Here is a 23,095-nt window from a genome sequence, read left to right on the forward strand (position 1 = left end):
GCAGGCCCCCGTGATGGGGTTGCACAGGGCCCTGTTTTTGCACTGGCACCGGCTGCTGCAGTGCGGCCCCCAGTGATCGCCATCGCAGGCTGAGGTGGGGGAGAGAAACACGAGGGCATCAGAGGGTGGGGAGGGTAATGGCAACCTCTTCAGAATCAGCTTTCCTCTCTCTCTCAGAGAAAAAGGCTTAATGACCCCTCCACCGCCATTCCTTAGCTGGGCGTCAGGGCCCCAGCACCCACCCAGGGCATGCCTCACACACCCATGCTCAGGACTAGGTGCGCCACTTCCCATCACTCCACTGCCGAAGCTCAGCTACATGTTCCAACTCCATGCCTTGCTCAGCCTGTTCCCTGCACCGGAGTGTGGAGCTTGGTGTGAGAGTGGTTGGCTAGGGGAGGGTGTGTGTGTGTGTGTGGCGGGGGGGTGGTTTAAGCACGAGGCTGACCAGGCAGGTGGGAATGGTCGGCTCATACAGGGCGTTTATGCACACTAAGAAGTTGGATTGCATCTTTTGGACAAGGAAGTGGTAGTAAAGGATTTTAAGCAATGAGGAACACTGCGGATATGGCTCCTAGTAAGGTCACTGGCCACGGTGTAAGGAAAGGGCAGGAAGGAGCTGACAGTGAGAGGCAGGAGGACCGGGCGAGAGGAATGGCAGGAGGTCAGGTCAGTGAGGGGCCTGACCTCAGTGTGTGATCATGAAGACCAAGAGGGGACCCACAGGCAGAGTGGAGGAGTGGACTGGCCCTGCTCTGGGTCTGAGCTGAGCTCTCTCCAAGCTGATCTGTTTTCAAAGTATCTATCAAAATATGTGTGACTGGGACATAAGCAGAAAAGGCAGGAAAATTTTTGACTAAAATGTTTAAATTCATTGACTTATTTTAAAAATAAGACAACAATGAAACAGAAAATCGACAGCAAATAATGAAATAAATAGGCACATGAAACCAGGTAAGCCAAAGGCAGAAAAAAAACTTTTGAAAGACAGATTTAAAAGTACAGTTGCAAAGAAAAGGAAGAGTGGCTGTAATTCAAGTCAATGAGTAGGAAAAGGGGAGCGGGGAAGGGAAAAAAACCTCAACCCCAAACAGTCTAAAAATTATAAAGGGTGATGAAAAGCAAAACCTACTCTTCATATGCATTGCCTAGCCAGTCGTGCATTTATTTATTAATTAGATGCTATAAAAATCACAAGGGAAGATGCACCCTGCCTAGAGCTCTTAGGATAAATTGCTTTTATGGAAAAAAAAAGTTTCATTTCATAAAAATGTTATAACTTCAACAGGCCCGAAATGAACTATTGAGGAAGAAAACAAACAAAAATTAGGCAAACAACAAATTAGACATACAGGATTCATCTTCCAATATGAGAACCTACCTTTCATTCCATACTATCAAAAGGTTGAATTGAATAATTCTGTTTTTAATCAGTATGGCTTTGGTCTCATTAGTACTTTAGCAAACATACTTTAACACAATTAAAAACAATGAGAGAGAATTCTTGAGCCTAAAGCAGATCAAGAAAGCAATTACCTAAGAACTCACAATGTTCTTTCAGAAAATAAGATTAGGTGGTCTTTCCAAGATGAGATTTAAGCCTAATTGTTATTCATATGAAATTGTTTCTTTTATTGCTTATGGATAAGGATAAAGAAATTTTTTTTTCAATTCTAACTCTTTCAATCTAGGATTTTTTTTTTAATTACCTGTATGTTCCTTTACATCCTCTCAGTGATCCCAGGGAGAATCTATCCTGTTTGTAAGGTCCACTAAAATGAATTCCATAGTCCTTTATAATGTGTTCCCTGGCCCATTGATGTTACGAGTAAGGAAAAAATCTTCATTCCACGTGAGTCAAATCTGCTATCCTGTAATTTGATCCCTCTTTCTCCTGTCCTCCTTACAGTACAGTCAGTTCACCACTGTTCTCTATATTATAAATGATCTTATCCCTGGAATATGAATGCATCCTTGATCTTGCTCTTGCTAGACTAAATACTATAGTCCCAATACTTTTACTTATTTTACTCTTTCAATCTAGGATTTTTTTTTAATTACCTGTATGTTCCTTTACATCCTCTCAGTGATCCCAGGGAGAATCTATCCTGTTTGTAAGGTCCACTAAAATGAATTCCATAGTCCTTTATAATGTGTTCCCTGGCCCATTGATGTTACGAGTAAGGAAAAAATCTTCATTCCACGTGAGTCAAATCTGCTATCCTGTAATTTGATCCCTCTTTCTCCTGTCCTCCTTACAGTACAGTCAGTTCACCACTGTTCTCTATATTATAAATGATCTTATCCCTGGAATATGAATGCATCCTTGATCTTGCTCTTGCTAGACTAAATACTATAGTCCCAATACTTTTACTTATTTTTTTAAAGTTTATTCAATTTCACTCATTTTCTTTGCTAAACCCTCTCCAAGTTCCCATATCCTCTCAACTTCCAGGAGCGTCAGATACTAAATACCTACTTTCTCCCCTTATGTATAATAGAGGATTAATTGATTGACACAAAAAATAATTTTAGCTAACAAAATTACCTTCCTAAGGGCACCAAGATGATGTCAAAGGCATTAAAAAATCATGATGAGTTAGAGTGCTGGTTCCCCACTGTGACACTGTGTAAGCGTGGGCCGAGCCCATGTGTTTTGCAGAATGTTTGACAACAACAGGTGAGTGGCAGGAAGAAGGTGCAGGGGTCAGAGCTGGTCTCTCCTCTCCTCTGACCCATTTCCACATCCCATTCAACTGCTTCTCTCCCAGCAGAACAGCCAGGCAGAGAGAGACCAGTTCTATTTTCTTGGGATTCAATTCAAAAACAAAAATGAAAAGCCTAAATATATCTCATGATAGAAGCAAGTATATAGCAGGGATTGATAACTAGCAGCATCAAAGAAAGGGTTTCAGGCTTTTAAAGGAATATTATCATGCAGACATGGTTAATTTCCTGGCTCTATCTAAGCACTGTGGTATGCTTTGAAGTGACAGCTTCTCCCCTCGGGCTGTATTTTCCTAAAAGGCCCCTGATACATGGGGGCTGTGTTTCCCTAAAAGGCCCCTCATATATGGGCCTCACAATGTATTCACTGGTCACCAACAGGGGCTATGCTGGGGGGAAACCCACATACAGAAGTTTACAGACAAACAGTCAAGAAGTGGAAGAGTGGGACACAGAAGCCTGGCTTGAATTAAGGCATCACTGTGACTTCCTTCCTTTCTTCATTTGTCATATTTAACCACATCAACGCATCCATTTTTCAATGGATCCCAGTGAGTGACACGGTTCATCACACAAAAGCCAGCTTTCTTCCCTGGTTCCTACACAATAGGCAGAATGGCTTCCTTATGTTTGGCACCAAGCTTAACCAATTATCCTGAGTTCAAGTACTGTGCCTGGAAAGGCAGTCTTGAAAGAATCTGAACCCAAATCATCTGATTCATTTTACTTAACATCTCACTCTGATCTCAAAGGGGAAGTGTTTTGCTTCTCAAGAAAAAGTGACTGGGTTGGTCACTGACCACTTAAGAAAATGTAGTTAACACTGAAGTAGCTTGAATATCATAAAAGCAAAAGGTAAATGAACAAGATTTTGATTCAGATTAAATTGAAAAAACCCAAATGCAAGTAAGAGAGCGATGACTCATTTTCAGCTCTTACTGTGCTAACAGCCAGAAGTGGGCTGTCGGATGCAGTGTGCCCAGACTCCTGGAGATGTGTCAGGAGACGCTTCATAAGGGTCTCAGACGTGAGCACGGACAGCTCGCTCTATTAAGCTCTCATAATAACTTGGAAATAAAAGGAATTTTATACTACAGTCCCCGCTACAACCCTTAGCGACACCTTGTAGAGCACTGGTTCCTCTCCCACTGCAGCCCTATGGCACAGTCACCACAGGTTGCATTCGTGGGCTGGGCGCTGAAATTCACTCAGCTGGTAACTCTTGAGTACCTGTCGTGTGCCAGCCATGGTACTAGGCCTAGAGTTGATAGGAGAACGAAAGAGCCCCTGCTTCTACACCCTTACAGCTTAGTGGCAATGGCATCAAGTTACTAGGCAGTAAGACAGCCTGGGATAAGCAGTCAGGTAAGGATATGGACAAGGGGCGACTGAAACCATGGAAATGACACTTAACCAGCACTGGTGAGTTGGGAAAGGCTTCCCAGGTAAAACAATGTCTAAGCTTGGACTTAAAAGCAGAGTGTGCCATATTTAGGTAAAGGGTGAGGATTTGTACCTACAAAGAGGGGGCACTAACAGAGGAGGGAGGCTGCAGGAGGTATTACATTCAGAGAGTATGATACATGCAACTGCCAAAAGGCCTTTAAATAGCAAATGTCTATGAACGCCTTCTTGGGCTTCTACGCTATTGCATCATGGCCATTATCATCTCTCTTAACCACATGCAACAAGAAGGAAGTATAAAAAATAAGTAGAGTAAAGATATTAAACATGTCCTCTCCCTCCATCTGTCCTCCCCAGTCTTCCAAGCCCAGCCCAGATACCTCAGGCCTTCAGGTACATTTCTGAGACCCAATCTGAGATGCTCTCTGAAAAGAGCATTATATAAATTCTATGACATCCACTTATATCTCTTCATATCTCTCGAATAAGACTGAATTTCATAGGCATTTAGACACACTGACACCCTTTCTTGACCTTAGCAGTTGTCAACAGAAGGTTTCGTGCTACCATGTCATGGCAGCCCCTGGCTGACAATATGGTTAGATGCATTCTGATTTCAGGGATATCAAACACAAGACTGCGCAACCTGAGGCATGAAGCAAGGTAATGGTAAAGATGAGGCTGATACAGTGATGATGATAACCTTTCCCTTTTTGTGAGAACCAGCACTCTTTTTGTTTTTTTAAAAATATGTTTTTATTGATATTTAGAGAGGAAGGAAGAGGATAGAGAGATAGACACACCAATGAGAGAGAAACTTCATCGATTGGCTGCCTTCTGCACAGCTCCAGCTGTGGCTCAAGCCTGCAACCCTGGCATGTGCCCTGACCAGGAATTGAACCATGACCTCCTGGTTCATAGGTCGATGCTTAACCACTGAGCAACACCAGGTGGGCAGAACCAGCACTCTTAGGCTCTACTACAGGAGAACAGGTTACCACATCCATTTTATAGATTAGTCCAGAAAAGTGTATCTAAAACCCTTCATTCATAAATTCCTCTTTTGGTATTTTTCCAAAATAAATAAATGTATGTGTGTAAAGACAATAACAATTTACCATGATTAATTAATAATAGTTACAGTGCACCCATAGCCACTGTTCTAAAGCACAGTAACCTGATGGAGTCCTGTTATCTACATTTTTTAAAAATATATTTTTATTGATTTCAGAGAGGAAGGGAAAGGGAGAGAGAAATAGAAACATCAATGATGAGAGGGAATCATTGATTGGTTGCCTCCTGCACACCCCCTACTGGGGATTGAGCCAGCAACCTGGGCATGTACCCTTGACCAGAATCGAACCCTGGACCGTTCAGTCCACAGGCCGATGCTCTATCCACTAAGCCAAACGCCCAGGGCCTATTATCTACATTTTCTAGATGAAGAAACTATGACCCAGATGACTTGCTTAAAGTTACACAGGTAGTGAGCAGTGAGGCACAAGACCTGTCTTCAGAGCCTGTATTCTACATTTTACTCCCTCCAAAGCTATAAGGATGCTTATCTCAATGCCTTTTATAATAACAAAAAAAACTAAAAACCAGCCAATTTTCTAGTAATAGAAGACAATTATTTTTGGTAAAGTCATATAATGGAATACTATGCATCAATTAAAAGTGGTTTTACAGAAGAATATTTAATGAATTTGAAAGATGTTAGCAATATCATAATTATAAAAAGTACATTAAAAACAGTATGCTCCACATGATTCTATTTGAGCAATATATTAAAATGAACCAGATTAAACTGTCATTAATTTAGGAAAAAAATGGCCAAATATCTGCAATTATAATGTTTGTATCTAATATCTGGGGAAGGAAGGAGAAGAGGGATATGAGGAAGATAGGGACAGAGACAGACAGATATGGAAAAGCTCCATTGTCAAATGGTACCACTGGGTAACTCTGGATCTTAAGAGCATATATGATTTTTCTTTTATTCCTTTGGATTAACTAGATGTTCTACATTTTCTACATGTCTCCTTTTGGCACATGAGAAGAGCAAGCAAAACATTAGGTTTCAAACGGTTTGATCTGCTGAGCATTTACCCTGTGCCAGGTCCTGTGCTCCATGCTTTAGACACCAATTCCAACAAGGTGAGTGTCAGGATCACATTTAGCACATTGAACATATTTCGGATGAGAACTTTTCTGTAAAACGTCCATAAACACCCAACCAATAAGTGGTGGTATCAATACTCAAGTCTAAGACTTCCTGAAAACCAAAGTCCAAGCACTTTTCAGGAGACTATGCTCCTCCTGAAGTAGTGAAATTATAGATTTTGGTTAAATACATCCCTTAATTATGTTTTTCGTCTAATATGATCCATTAAGGCAGAGCAACACACGATAAGACCTTTCATGAGCAAGCCTAGGGGTTCAGCCAGTGACTCAATATTTAGGGGCACCGGAGGTAGGAAATTACCTCAGTAGTAAGAACAGAGGGCAATTCTCAAAAAGAAAAGAAAATTAAGGAGATGCTCAGATCCGAAGAGCTCTGTGAGTTGATAATGATTCTATGCAAACAGAAATGCCAATAAACTTGAGGTGGTAAAAGTGTTGATGTCATTAGCTTTCAGAGTCCACAGACCTGAAAGCTAGGCCCACTTATCACTGGGAACGGCTGGTACTCAAGATACACTAGTATCTGGTGAATGAATGAAGATAAATGTACATCACTGTAGCTTTCACAAGCAGAGAAGCCTGTACAACCACTGTAACAATTCTAGGCACATTTTCCTCTCCCACCCCACTTCAAACCCTCAGTCTAATGTTCTGTGCAAAGGATGGGGAGGTTGGGGGTGGGGGGGGGAGAAGAGTTTCAATCGTGTGTCATCTTTATGCAGCTATTTTATTTAAACTTCACAATAACACTCAATGTTACCAGGTACAATTATTCCAACATTTCATGTGCAAAATGGACTCATGATAATTTTCTCAAAGTCACTCAGTGCTGAAGGGGCAGAAGCAAGGGATAAACCCCCACCTCTCAAGGCCTCCAGGGCCAGGATCTTCCCCCACCATGCAGACCATCCCGGGCGAATGATGCTCATCAATGACAAAACCCACATCAGTGCGCATTCACTGCTTCTGCCTGGTTTCCAAAGGGGGTCATTCCAGGACAAAAGTCTCACATGTGTTTGAGAAACAACACTTGTTTGCCCGAACGACATCCCCATCTTCAGAGTGGTGGTAGCCGGCTCATCAGAATGGTTTTGATAAGGAATGCCCCAACATGTCCACAGACACAAATGGTATCAACAAAAACAAGGCCTGGGGGGAAATCTTTGAACAAAAGGCAGACAGTTTAGTACATCTCTTGTCTTTGTGTAAACAAAAAATAAGAAAAGGAGCACAATTAGAGATCAACAGAAATGCCAAACTGAGAAGGGACAAGGGCATGCTAATACATTGTTTCATTCAAAGGACTCCATCAAAAAAAATAAAAAAGGAAGGGAAAGGATGAAATAATGTTCTCATTGAGAAAGGAGTGATGGAGTCATGTTTACCCTCAGGTTCACCTTGTTACAAAATTCACTGATCAGCGACTGGCTCAATGCGGAGAACAGTGATCGAGCATCAGACAGACGGGACTCCAACCAGGCCACCGGCACTTCATAGCCATGGGACCTGGAGCCAGGCCCCGACCTTTGTCACACTTCGTTTTCTTTTGTAAAATGGAGATGGTAGAACGTACTAATTACAAAAAAGTACTTCTTACGTGTGACCTGGCACAGACCTAATAGCAGCAGAGATTTTATTCCATGGTTGGCACATTGGAACATCTCAGGAAGGACACTCAAGAAAAACAGCCTCCAGTGCATATGAAGCAGGAGTAGCAGGCCTGTCCTTGGTTTGTATTATTTGTTTGTCTTGCATGAATCATTCATGCCCAAAAAGACAACTTGGTTCTCACTATGCGAATTTCAAAAACAAATTTTCCAGTAGTTCCATGAAATAAAAACAAGCCCTGGTATCACCCTTTTTATCTGTTTTTACAAGGCCAACTGGAAAAGGCTCGGGTGTACAATGAAACCCTGCATTTTACATTGTATTCTTAGTTGCCAGTTCAAAACAGGATTTAGAAATTTCCCACTTGCTGAAAAATTAATGTGTCCAGAGGGATAGGCCATGAGGCCCAGATATGGGAAAGGAGAAACTTACAAACAGACAATCGTAGTCATCCTTCCTTAGCATGAAAAAAAAATTGTCATTAATAAAATCTGGAGCATCGGGCCATATTAGTATGCACCAATCCCAATGACTTAACTTTTCCTCAGGTAATCTATGCCCACTAAGACCACAGAGCGGTCTTGAGACACATTTTGAAATATAAGATGCTTTTTAAAAGCAATTGATTCTGAATTACAGAGAACAACAAAGGTGCCTAATTCTGCGTACTTGTGTTAGGTCTAAACAAACTAGATGAATGAGCAATTCAGTTTTTATTCATTGCTTTTTGTTTTTGGGTTTGATTTCTGGGTGTGTATGGTTTGTGTGTGTGTGTGTGTGTGAGGGTCTTCATTTAAAGCCTCTGGGATCTAAAATATCAATATTGTAGAATTATATGAGGTTAAAGAACCTTGTGAATACTTCTCTACCAGATACGCAGGATAATGTATTGAATCTCAGAACTCAAGTTTATCATAGGGAAAGTGATGTCAGCTGATAATACATAACTACCCTCACCAGGGTTGCTCTTTGAAGTAACTAAGACTATAAGTCCTCTTAACGTATAAATGTCAAGTATCTATTAGAATATATCAGTCAGCTATACTAATTTGAAAATATATTTTTACATGGAATTTTGCCGTGATGTTCTCCATTGACTTTAAAGAGGAAAGTTTGTGACTATGAGAGAAATTACTAAGGAAGGAAATGCAACCCTTTGTATTCTAACATACAGGCAAAGCACAAACAAGTTGCTTTTAAGAAAGTATCTCTACAGAGTGTGTCTTTTAGAAGAGATCGAAATAATATTCTGTTGTCTCAAAGGGCAGAAAAACAGTTCTTCCTGAAACACACACCCTTTCTTCCTAAGCCTTGGTCCCCCAGTGTCTTTTATCTCCTGTGATTCTGTTCCCCGTGCTTCAGGCTAACAAGGCTGTGCTGTGTCATTCCCTTTGTTACTGTAGAAGAAAAGATCCTCATTCAAAACATCAATGCTTTAAAAATAAAACAACTCTGGAAAGCCTCTCCAACCATGAAGAAGAACAATAAAAATGTATTTTCCAGATCCTCTGAAAGCACCAAAGCCCCATGTCCCTCACATGTCAAAACGCCCCACTGGAGAGCTGACACGGTGCCAGCATCGCTGTGGACACCACCAGGGCTGTTTATATGAATATCATTCAGTGCTGAGGGAGGACCTTTTTCCTTCTTTTAAAAAATGTTTGCTACATAGATTTTCAAAGAAACACTGTCATGTTATAATTTCAGTGTGTGTTTCTCTCAAATTATGAACCAGCAAAGGGGGCGTGAAATATTTATTCTTTGGTGTATCTAACTACAGATGTTGATGTCTCTCTATGAGAACACACTGATGAACCTGTTCGCAATGTAGGGAAACCTCAAGGACACACACTGTAGGCTGGGATTGAGTAAGGGATTTGGGGGGATTACATTTACTCACTAAAGTCAAAAGAATAATAACAACCTCAGGGGCCACCACAGGATGTCTTACTTTAGAAAGTCTTGCCATATTTTTGTTCTTTGCTCATTTATTCTTTCATTACAAATGTATTAAGCATCTCCTATGGCTACTAAGTTCTGTTTGTTGAGCACTTACTACTTGCTCCTGCCTAAGACATGTTCTATGGCTAAGATTTCTTTATCTACTAGAAGAGACTGGCCCACAGTGAGGTTTATCATAAATGATTATGTACTAGTAAGTGTTGCTGTGTGTAGGATGCTCAAGGAACCCAGAGGACCTAGGCACATTGTACCATTGGGCAGAGGGGTGACGGCATCCAGAGGAGATGGGTCTTGAGGTGAGCACTGAAGGATAAGCACTCAGGACCACCACTGGCAAAGTACTTAGTATCTTCACTCTGGATGTGAGAGGCCAGAGGGCAGAGGTCTTAAATGTTTTGTTTAAAATCTCATAGTAAGAAAACCAGCCCTCAAACCCTCAATGCTAATTGGATGGTCTGAAAAATTTATTATCATTTTCTTGAGAAAAAATTTTTTTAACTATAGAAGACTATAAGTAACACTATAACAAAGGCCCATGAATCCACAACCTAGCACAGGGGTCCTCAAACTACGGCCCGCGGGCCACATGCAAATACAAATATTGTATTTGTTCCCGTTTTGTTTTTTTACTTCAAAATAAGATATGTGCAGTGTGCATAGGAATTTGTTCATAGTGTTTTTTTTAACTATAGTCTGGCCCTCCAACGGTCTGAGGGACAGTGAACTGGCCCCCTGTTTAAAAAGTTTGAGGACCCCTGATTCTAGCATTAACTATTGTGAACATCCCATCACATCTGCTTCAACATTTAATGCAAGAAATAAAACATTGCAGATCAAGTTAAAGTCTCCTCTGTCTCCTTCTGCCTGGTTCTCAGTTCTTTCCCTGCTCTTTTTGTTTTTTAGATTCAACTGTTAATAGATATGTATTTATTGCCATTTTCTTGTTCATGTTTTTTATCTTTTTTCCCCTTCTTCTTCTTCAAGAAGACCCTTTAACATTTCATATAATACTAGTTTGGTAAAATGATTTAAAAGTGTGTATGTATATGGGGTTGGGGGAGGGGAATTCTGACCAAAAAGGAAAAACTGTGGTTAGTTGTTTTTTTATTATTTGCATTGAAAAAGTTTACTAGTATTTTAAAAAATGCTTTGACAATCACAAGCAATAAGAAACCAGATATGATCATAAAAGATATGTGTGTGTTACGTGCCGTTGCGTCACCTCTGACTCCTATGAATGAGTGAGGTCCCCAATGTCCTGTCCTTAACAGCCCTGCTTAGCTCCTGCAGACTCATGGCTGTAGTTTCTTTTATAGAGTCAACCCAACACATATTTGGTTTTCCTCTTTTCCTGATGCCTTCGATTTTTCCCAGCATTATTGTTTTTTCCAAAAAACCCCTACCTTCTCATAATGTGCCCTGTAGGACAGCTTCAGTTTTGTCCATTTGCCTCCAGTGATGTTTCTGGCTTAATTTGCTCTAGAAGCCACTTGTTCATCATTCTGGCGGTCCATGGTAGCCATAGAGCTCTCCACCAACATCATATTTCAAATGAATTTAATTATATAATAAACCAGAGGACTTAATTTCAGCCAATTAACAACATAACCTCATAAAGGAGATGTATGTATCTCTACTAAAATCGGGTATTAATCTATTCCATTTTACAGGTGGGGTAACAAGTGAGGCTATAGGATCACCTAATATACATGGTATCATTATTTCACTCTAAGCAGAACAACCAGGAAGCACATTATTGCCATGAGAAAATGGTTGATATGTGATTTGAAATAACTTGTAGTTTGAATTTATTTGCCTTATTTCTTAGTTTATACATCATTTGGGTACAAATTAACAGCTGAGTTCCATACTGTCATACAAAATGTGCACCTTGAAAAGTAATATGTGCAAGTTTTGATGAGAAATTGTTAAGCATTCTCCACTCAAATTAGGGCTGACTTTCAAAACCTCTCATAGTCCTGGGGCCACCATTTCAGGAGTCACACCCCATATGAGTTAGAATCATGATGCTTATACTACGACCTTTCCTCTCTTGAGTCTGAGGAGCTCCCACATCCACATCTTCCTCAATGTTCATGGAAACTACATCTGGTACATGTCTCCTGGCATCTAGTTTCAGGGCAGCTTCCAATTAGTGGGCAAGGAAGGGAACTTCTGCTAAGTCACCAAAGATGAGTGAGCCTACAAGATACTAGCCGAGGTGAATCCTGAAGCCACAGGAGCCTGAGCTACCTTAAGGCCCCTGGAGGAAAGACTTTAGGTCATGCCTTTCTCTAGACCGCAGTGGTCGCCAACTGGTGGTCCATGAGGTCCAAAAAACTGGCGACCACTGGTTTAAGGAAGACCTCTGATCATTTCTTAACTTCTCCAAATACATTGCTTATACACAGGGTGCCCCCAAAATGTATATACACTTTAACAACTGATAGCTCAATTGATGTTTCTTTCTTTTCAGATTTAACCCATTGGAATTTATAATGTATAATAAGTGTGCATTATACAATATACACTTACAGGTCACCTGGTCTCACTAGGGAGAACTGACATTAGTGGGGCCCAAGTAGATGCTGCAGCAAGGAGACAATTGTGATAACCAATTATAAGAGCAATTCCACTTCTGGGTACTTACCTGAAGAAACCCGAAACACTAAATCAAAAAACATATATAGCTACATGCTCATTGAAGCATTATTTACAATAGCCAAGAAATGAAAGCAACATAAGTGTCCATCAACAGATGAGTGAATAAAGAAATGGTGCATATATACAATGGAATATGAGTCAGCCATAAAAATGAAAGAAATAATGCCATCTGCAAAATATGAATGGACTTAGAGGATATTGCGCTGAGTGAAACAACTCAGACAGAGGAAGACAAATACCATATGGTTTCACTTCTATGTGGAATATAAAAAACAAAATAAACAAGTAGAAAAGAAACAGTCTCATAGACACAGAGCATTTTGATAGTTTCCAGATTGGAGGGGGGTAGAGGTGGGATGGGTGATAAAGGTAAAGGGAATAAGAAGTACACGTTGGTAGTTACAGAATAGTTATGAGGATGTAAACTACAGCATATGTAATATAGTCAATAATACTGTAATAACTATGTATGGTGCCAGATGGGTACTAAATTTATTGAGGTGGTCACTTCGTAAGCTATATAACTACCTATTCACTGGGTTATACACCTGAAACTAATATAATACTGTACATCAACTGTAATTGAAAAATAAAAAATTACTTTAAATAAATATATTTAGTTACTAAAAAAGATAAAATATCTAGAGCTTCCAAATTAATCAAAACATAGTAGATATTTTAAGTTGCTGTCTGTGAGAACACAGGGAAGGATATAAGTCTTAATATAAACCAATTTAGCCTCTAATTAAGAAGAGGATGGTGGCTTGGATTTGGGTGGCAGCTCCATCAACCTGATTTCTAAACTAATTCTGACAGAGATGGGCATGTTAATGACAATGAGAAAAGGTTAGATTTGGTCATATTTTGAGGTTGAACCAAGATTTTCTGATAAATTGATGTCAAGGGATATTACACGAAACAACAACATAATAACAAAAAAATCAATAAATGATGTGGAGTAGGGTTAAATAACATGCCAGCCCAGCCTTGTCTTCACACCCATTGCAAGTGAACTGACTAGCATAGGAACATAAATGTCTACAGTGCTCCTACTGTGCCAGAAGCAATGTAAACCCGAATTCATCTGGTAAGGATGGACATCCATGGTCAGATGTTGGAAATCACACACACACAAAAAAACAACAACAACAAAAACAACAACAAAGTAAAACCTTCACTAGGGTTTCTTGGGAAGCCTCCTGGCAAGTGACTATGGGCAGAGAGGTTTCTGCTAATGAAGGGTGTCGCCTGCAGGACGAAATGAGATGGCCACAGAGAGCCACCCCATCCACTGTCCAGTCTAAAGACCAGACTGCTGTGAAGAAGTCTGGTGGTAGCCCCGTGCGTCACATAAGAAAGTGAAAGTATCATTTATTTCGCCATTATTATGCTGCCAGGCACAGCACTGAGCACTGAACGGGTATTGTGTCATTTAATCCTCACAAGGAAAGGAAGTAGGTACTCTCACCCTTATTTGAAGCATGAGGGAAGTGAGGCTCAGAAACAGCTCAGAGAGAAGAGCAGCTGAGACTGCTGCCATTCAATTCCAATCTGGGGGTTGGAGGAAGGCGGGGAGGAGGCGCTCTGCCCATCCAGAGAGTAACCAAGCACAGCCCAGGTTTCAGGCTCCTTTAGAAGGCAAAATCAGCAGTTTCTGTTTGTAACCTCTATCAAAATATTTGGGCAATCCGTCAGTGAAACTGCTTTCGGGCAGTTCTGCTCAACCATTGTGAACTCAATCCTTCCCACCCATCATCAATGCCCTGCCCCCGTGCCCCGAAGCCCAATGATCTACTCTTATTCTTGCTGCTCCATCAACCTGATTTCTAAAGTAATTCTGACAGAGAGATGGGCATGTTAATGACCTGCCTCCAGGACTGGGCTCTGAGTGCCTTCTCTCCCAGACAATATCGATCAGACTATTGTGCCCAGTCAATAGACCTTTACACCAAATCTTGCTGGGGAATAAGTCAGCTTTTGTGCCTATGATTTCTGGCCTGTAGCAGCCTTCAAATAGACTCCCCAATTTGAATATCCTGCAAGCAAAGTCTTACTACTTAGTGCTTTGCGGAGTGCCTTCTTTATTTATATAAAAGGTTATCAGTGTTCCTAATGTGGTACCTGAAAGTATGTGAGCTAGTCTTGCCTCCTAGGCATGTTTCCACTACTTCAGAGTACATTTAACCAGGCATGCTATTGATTACGATACAACTCTAGTTTTGATTTTCTAAACCAAACTTAATTTCCACTTTTGCCTCTATTTGGTCCTAATGTCAAAAGCCTGGGGAACAAGCATTTGAGAACTACTTGCTGGCTGCTGGCTGCTGGCTGGTTTAGTACTTTCCCAGGAGTTTTGAATGTGCCCTACAGCCAGAGGAGAAATAAATTTCTCTATAGACATTTAGAAAATCATAAATAGGAGTATATAGGTTGGGAGAACAAATGTGTTATTGTAACTCATAGAAAAGCTTTAAAGGGTTTCCAACACTAAGAAAGGCCGTGGGGATTGCATGTATGTAGCTATCGGAGTCAATCACTCATAGAAACACAGACTTGAAAGGGGTTGTACATATAATCTGGCCCAATGTTCTTAATATTACAAATGAGGAAATTAAAAATTACAAATGAGGCCAACCAAAATGGTGTCCTTTGGAATTCCCCATCTCTGATGTTAGTGTGCCCTCAGCCTCTCTCAGAAATTTTATTTTAATATTTGTCTGGTGTTTTCAACCCCGGCCTCCTGCTCTCATTTCTCTCAGTGCCCCTTGTCACTTTCACCAAACCTCCTTTCCAACTTCAGGAGGCACCATACCCTTGTGGTTGAAGTTAATGGCTCTCAGTGAAATGTGAGTCTGTCTCCATTGTTTACTAGGTGTATCAACTTAGGCAAGTCATTTAATTTTTCTGCACCACCATTCACTCATCCATAAAATAGGAGCAAGAATTGTAACCATTTCATTGTCTGTGGTGAGCATTAAATGTCATCCCTATAAAGCCCCTTTACTGATGCTTGGCACATTTTAAGTGCTCAGTGAAAGAGAACAGTGGTTGGCATTATCAATGTGACCCAACTTCTGCTCCCCTTAGTATCAGCAGATGATCTCTCCTCCAAGTTTACCAAGAGAATGAAGAAAGGTCACCAAATATGGACTCCCTCACCCACTAGCACCTCTGACACTAGAAACCTATGGACATCCCTGACCGACACTGTTTCCCGCTCATTCTGTTGGGAATGGGAAGTACTTCTTCCTGCCAATCAGTTCCCGGGATCCGATCCCACCTCCCAACTGTCTCCTAAGGAGCCTTGTTCCTTCAATTAAATGGTTTTCTCTCTCAACTGAATCTCCAGCTTCCCCCCGCCCTTTTCTTTCACCTTCCGCTCAGCCTCTAAACCTTTTTCACCGAAAAACATAAACAAAAGCAAACAAACACAAAGCTTCCCGTGAGCCTTCACTGCCTTTCACTAACTCCCTCTTTGCTCCTCCTCGTTGGCTTCTCAGCTAACTTTCTGGATGAGTAGTCTATATCAGCTTCTTTTCCTTCCCCCTCACCCACAGCAATACACGAGGCCCTTCTTGCCCTAGTGCACCCAGAAAACCTCACACTACCTTGCCCAACTCCACTTAGGCTTCCTGTTTTCTTCCTCACAATGAGACATTCACGCTGCTGCCTACCTTTCTCCAATCATGAGCTTCGTCCCACATTTGTTTCCTCATCCCCAGCATCCAATACAGTTCCTTGCACACAGTAATCACTCATGAATACACAAATGACCTTCTCAGAATCATAGAGAATCATACGGTTCATTTAATCTAATTAAATGGAACAAACATTTACTGTGCTCCAACCACATACCGGGCACAATGGAGCCTGAAGAGATTAATAACACACAGCCCCTGCCCTCCAGGAGTTGTTTGTCATCCAGTGAGGGAGGAATAGGAATAGAGGACTGACGATGGAACAGAGAGATTGATGAGGGAACGGGGTAACAGAGAGAGAGAGAGAGAACAGGAAAGAGAGGAGCGAAGAGAGATGGAGGTAAGATAGATTAATGTCATATAGGCTAAGGTATACATTAGAATGCCAATAAAAGTAAAATATGTGTGTGCTTTTTAAAAAAATCATTTCATCAAATTTAAAAAGAAGCAATATGTCCAAGTCTAGTCAAATAAATCTTGATTTCACTCCGGGGGGAACAAACTCTGTACAGTTCTCTGACACACCTGGTTTTTTATACAGAGAATACACTGAGACCAGGAATTCTGACTATATATCACATATAGGAACCCTGCCCTCCACTGACAAAGTGAGCAGATTAAATTTCCAAGGGATGCCTTTGTGAACCTATACATATAAAGGTATCTGTTAGTCCCTTAATCTCCTGAGTATATGAGGGGGGAAAATACAGAGAGATAGTTCTGGGTGACAGTTATCAATTTACGGCCATCTGGTCATTTTAGCCTCTTACTGTAAATAAAGTACTTACTCTTCTGGATGTAATGATTGATCCTGATTTTCAAGAGGAAATTGGGTTGCTACATGAAACCAAGAAACTCTGATATGGGGCACCTCTTAGTAATTCCATGCCCACTAAGAAAGGTTAACAGAAAACATCAATAATTTATTTAAAGGTAAGACAACTGAGAATTCAGGTCCTTCAGGAATGGGGGCTGAAATCACTCCACCATGTAAGGAGCCCCAAGCAGGTGGGCTCTGGGCTGAGAAAGGGTGGGCACACAATGCTGAATGGAGAAGGGAGGTGCATATACAATGACAGCCTTGTGACTAGTTACAGAACAGGGGCCTGCTGCAGTTTTTAATAGTTTCTATTTGCTTGTTATATGAATACACTCATTTGTAGATGTTATTTTCTTTTCCCTCTCTTTTCATTTTTATTTTATTTTATAAACAAGTTGTTTGACATTAACTTTAGTATCTAGATAAAATGTGTGTAGAAGTGTGCATAGAGGAGCTGAGTAACCAAAGGCATGGACTGCAATGGCTATCACTTTATTGCCTCTCAGTACTGAAATTTTCCTTCATTGCGGGCTCTACAAAAATGGATCTGGGCCCTTTAGATAGTCTTCCTTTTCCAGCTAGCTGAGTGTGAAGCATCTTCTTTAGAGGGCACAGGAGAGACATTCCAGGAGGAAAGCTGTGCATGGCATTCCAGTGTGCTAGCTCAACTGACTCCTGAAGTGCACGTGGCTTCTCCAGCCCCCAGGGCCTGCCCTGGAAGCACGATGGGACTGGCTTCTGCAGCATCTGACTGTGTGGCAGCTTTCACTGAGCCCTGTTTCTGCAAAAGGGGCAGCTTCTGTGGCCCAGCGCTAGGTCCTGCAGCACAGGCAGCTGGTTAGCATCCAGCTCCTGCAACACACTGACTAGCAGAACCCATGAGCCAGCAACTGTCCCTGGGTACCCCTGGGGCTTTGATAGCAGACACTTCTCTATCCAAAGCTTTCCCAAGTGTCCTGGAGGGCAGATTTCCAGCAAGTTCTGCAAGAACAGTACTCTGGCAGCCTCTCTGCCATTCAGTGAGCTGTGGACATGCCTTCTCTAACGAGGTCTGGATCGCACCCCGGTGGGGCTTCCTTTGGGGCACTTTGTCTCAGCCCTAGGAGTAGAGGCTGCTCCTTATGTCAGCTGCCCTTGCATTGTCTTGAGTGCTATTTACTTCTTACTAGGCGATCCCTCATTACTCCAATCCCCTGTGGTAGTTCATAATCCTTCTTAATAAACTCTTCCTGTTAAAGTTACTATGTGTCCCAGTAGCAATGAGCATTCCCAGCACACTGATTTTCGTTTCTAAATACCATTTTCCAATGTCTCATTCTAGGACCGAGGCAGGAAAAAACACAAAATAAGCTTGAGTATCCTGTAGTACCAGAAAGTAAGGAAGTGCTCAAAACAAACCAGCAGAAACAAACAGAATGCAGGGGGCATGTCAACAGGACACAGAGCCACCCAAAGGAACACCCAATCTCCAAAGCTGGAACAACTTGAGCAAAAAAATAACGTACTGTTGGTGTATAACCCAAAATATCAATATAATTGTATATGAGCCCATACTGATATATAAGTGATTGAATGAATAGGGGAAAGACAAATCTTCCTCAAAAAGAGCTCCAAATAACATAGGTAGACACTCACCCCTCAAAGACTAAAGCTTAATTCCTGCCCTTCACCCTTAAGGGAAGGCTAGACTTAGTGACTTGCTTTTTAAAGAACAGATTAGGGAGAGCGAAAAATAGTGACTTTATGTGGAGAAACCTGACAAACACTACACATCAGCAAGTGATGAAGGGTAACCAAGTGATGATATCACCAGTGATGTCATATGAATGTCATGAAACCCCTGATATGATGTGATGAGAAGGGCACGTCAACTCCGTGGTATTCCTTTCGAAACCCATAACCCCACCATGAGAAAAACACCAAACACTGAATGAGGGGCCTTCTACAGGATACCTGGCCAGTGCTTTTCAAGGCTATCGAGGTTAGGAAAAACAATAACTGAGAAACTGTCACAGATCAGGAGTCAGGGAAGACAGGACAATGAAAAGCAGTGTGGTGCCCTGGATTTGGATCTGGAACAGAAAAAGACATCAACAGAAAAACTGATGAAATACAAATGAAGTCTGGAGTTTATTTAACAGTGATGTACTAATATCAGTTTCTCAGTTTGACAAACTAATGGTAAGACATTAACAAGGGGGAAAACTGGATGCAGGCATATGGGAACTCTACTATCTTTGCAAATTTTCTATAAATTTAAAATGGTTCCAAACTAAAAGCTTTACTGAAAAAATAATTATTGAGGTTTCTGTCTCCTGATTGGACCCTGATTGATACAAGGAACTGCTCTGATTGTCAAAGCAATCATTTTATGGTTCTAATATATATCATCAAATATATATATAAGAATAACCAGAGAAGAGGCGACATAGAAATAAAATCTTTGAAAATTAGACTATTTTAACTCTGTTACTAGGTAGATTACTAGTGCATGCATTTTATTGCAAGAATTATCTGGCCAAGAGTAAAAAGTAAATTATACAACTCCTAATTAGTGACAGTAGAGTAACTGCCACAGACAAAATCCAGGTAACAAGACCCAGTGCTCCAGCTCAGAATGGCATTTTCTTATGTGCTTAGAAAAGGTGTCAGAAATGCTTTTCTCCAAACATCTTTGAAGATGTCAAATAACAGTCCATGTTTACTTATGCCTTTGATCATTATAAATAAACCAAAACATGAGTTGTAGAGAATAAATAAAAGTTGAGTCAATATCACCTTCCAGGATTGAAAGAACATGTGTTCTCAGTATTCTAGGGGCTTTCTTCAAAAGGGAGTCAACTCCAAAATGAAGCAGTTTATTTTTGAGAAGGCCTAACCTGCAAAACAAAACACTATCTTCTATTCCAGGAGGCCTGAACCAGTTCTCAAGAATCTGAAACCCATGTAGGATTTTGTTTTGTTTACACACTCTTAGTCTGATCTCTTAGCCTGACACAGGCTGCAGTCCTTGGGAGACAGAGTATAAATACAGCTGAAATTATTCCACAGCATTCTTGCCCTGGAATTAGCAACAAACCTCGCTTTCCAAATGACGAATACATCCACTCTTCTCTTGCCCACTAGTTTATAGAATAATGTTATTTTTCCTCAAAATGTGTAGGCACAACTGATTTTTAAGCTGGAAAAGTTCATGAAAGCCACATTGCATTTGAGGTAAGTCGGCCAGAAAAATGGACATGAGCCAACTCCCACATCCCAAACATTTTGCCTCAACGGCATGTGAACAGAATGCCTACTCTTCTCCTGATCTGAACAGAAGCACAACAAAACCCTGCAGAACAGTTATGCACTGGGACTGGAAGCCCATCAGGGGCAGAAACTCTCTCTCTTTCTCTCTCTCTCTCTCTGTTTCTTCCCCCCACCTCCCCCTCACCCCTGCTGCTGCTTAAGATACAATGAAAAGGCTCTTTCACACAGAATGTTCTGTGCACAGACAGCACAAGTGGCAGCCAAGAGACCACAAAACTGAAACAAGTAGTTCTAACAAGATAAACAGTCATCTCCCCATCCCAAATGTGAGCAAGTAAAAATTCTTAAACCCGGCTTACCTAGACAGCTGGAAGTCCGTTTGGACTAGTTTCAGAAAACTGTTTTGTCGCAATGAGGACACATTTGTGCTGCCATGAGAGCCTGCTAATTTTTAAAACTATTATTTCCTTTCTCTAAATATGATGGTCCGTTCTTTACAATTTAGTTGCTCTTTGAGTCCCTCTTACATTTCTCAAGGCAAATAGTGTGGTGAAGGCCTGGGGTGGGACAGGGGGCTAGTGGAGGGTGGGATGTGGGGAAAATAGGGGACATCTGTAATACTGTCAACAATAAAAGATAAACGTAAAAAAATGAAGTATGAAGGAACAGGAAGTATACACAATTACACACACAGCAACAAATTAGCCAGAAAACTTTTAAGTTTTAACTGTGAAATTTAGAAAAGCTACTGCACTACATGACATTCCATCATTTAATACTCATAATAAAGAGTATGAGATTTTACATGCAACCTGCTTATAGTCCAAATAGTGTTATTTTAGAATTGTAATTTTAACATGAGACAGATGACATACTATATTCTGTTCATGATTTTTTATTTATTACCAATATTTCTCCCCAAAGTTATCTCAAGCAAGTGCTCATTATTGGCATCTCAAAATGTAGAGAAAAATCGGTTAAGCATTGAAAATATCCATTCTACTTCTTCTGAGTTAAGACCAGAAAGTAGTCAATTTTAATCACCAAGCAAATATCATAGATACATCAACAAGTGGAAACAGAAGTTAGACTACAATAGCTATGTCACGACTGCCCTACTCTGGCAAATGCACTGGTATTTACGGAAGCATCAGCATCAGATTATTGAAATCTTCTTCCTTCCAAGTACCTTTCTTTGTACTCAGTTAACAGCTCTGGATCTAATAACTTGCAGAGATTTAAAGGAAACTCTATTAATGAGTTGGGTCGGGAATCCGCACTACACTCTGCATAGGGGTGAAACGGGAAACCCAAGGCTCAGGGGAATCTGCAGACAAGGGGCCCTTCCAGCACAAACATCCCAAGACAGACAACAGCAGGTGGACACTCACCACTGGAGCAGTTGGTGCCCCCCCAGCCAGGCTCACACTGACAGGTGTTTGGAGCAATGCAGCGACCGTGGACACATTTATCTGCACAGTGGGCTGTCGGAGAGAAAAATCAATCAAATGAGGAACGTTGGCACGAGAAAAACCCCCCAACAACACAGCTGTTTCCCATCCTGGTCTCAAGTATCACTTAAAAACAACATGCACGCTTGATAATTTCCTTCAATCCATGCCTCAGCCCTCTTGCAGTCTGCGGTGAAACCAAACAATTCCCCTTCCTATTTTGATAGCGCCAAATAAATTCCTTCATTTTTGCTATTTAACTCTACTTCATGCTACATTAGGAAAGAAGTTTCAAGAGAAACTGCCTAATCCAGTTTAAAAAAATGATCAGTGACGACCAAATATATCCTCTTTGGGGAGATGAGTATGTGGCTGTGAATGCAGAGGCAAATCACAAAGCAAGATATTAGGGCTCCAGGGCGACTGAGCAGACAGATGTGTCCCTGTTACCTTCACCAGAAACAATAGTTAACCCCTCTGTGCACACGTTATTCACAACTGCAACACAGGAGAACTACATGCCCTTTTCCTATTGGAGGAGAATATTCGAAAAATGTCACCCAGGGCTTAGGAAACAGTAAATCTAAATTCCTCTTTCATTAGCGACTATCTTAGCTCTGATCCAACCCCTGTAGGTAAGGAGGATCATTGCAGACATGAGTGGATGGGTAGTCTGGTGATTTCCAAAGCCAAGTTCAGTGGGATGACAGAAAGGGCTCTCAAAAATATTATTCTGTGCTGAACTTTAATGAGTATTACCTTCAACCTTAGTGCCACTCACATTGATTAAATATTTTTTAAATACCCGGATATATGAGTAATAATGAGAACAATTTGGAAGAGTTTGGGGTTAAGATACTCCAAAATTCTATGAAAGGATGAGATAAGGTACCACATGCTTTAGGAATATGTTTTAATTCATGTCTTATTACAAGAACAAAACAGGTCTACTATCCAAACATAAAATACCAATAAGCAAAACAAACCTCATCTCCAGTTCCACCAACTAGTAACATTTTTGTGTAGGTGTAAACTTTCAGGAATTTTTTTCCTATATATTTTTCTCCTCAAAGAAAAGAAAAACAGAATCATAATATTTTTCAATTTGCTTTTCCACTTAATATAATGGAAAAATCTTTCCATGTCATTAAATATTTTTATGTGATTTATATACTGGATGTGTGTGTGTGTGTGTGTACATATATATTATCTATATTGCTGCACCAAAAATGAAAATGATAATCACTTCTACATTTTTTATCAAAAAGATTTAGACATCAGGGAATGACATTATAGGAGAAGAGACAACAAAAGCAAAATGTGGA

At 40.8% G+C, this 23,095-nt stretch overlaps 1 protein-coding gene across 1 annotated transcript in view; it reads right to left on the reverse strand.

Moving 5' to 3' along the window:
* Nucleotides 1-23,095, reverse strand: part of MEGF10 (multiple EGF-like-domains 10) — a 168,622-nt gene that overhangs the window by 63,289 nt on the left and 82,238 nt on the right. Inside the window, exons 5-6 of the mRNA XM_005875838.2 lie at nucleotides 21,711-21,803; nucleotides 1-89 (exon numbers count right to left, since the gene is read on the reverse strand). Coding sequence (XP_005875900.1) covers nucleotides 1-89; nucleotides 21,711-21,803 — 182 coding nt within the window. The remainder of the gene's footprint in view (nucleotides 90-21,710; nucleotides 21,804-23,095) is intronic.

The sequence above is a fragment of the Myotis brandtii genome, unplaced genomic scaffold, assembly GCF_000412655.1.
Source record: "Myotis brandtii unplaced genomic scaffold, ASM41265v1 scaffold470, whole genome shotgun sequence".
Taxonomy (NCBI): Eukaryota; Metazoa; Chordata; class Mammalia; order Chiroptera; family Vespertilionidae; genus Myotis; species Myotis brandtii.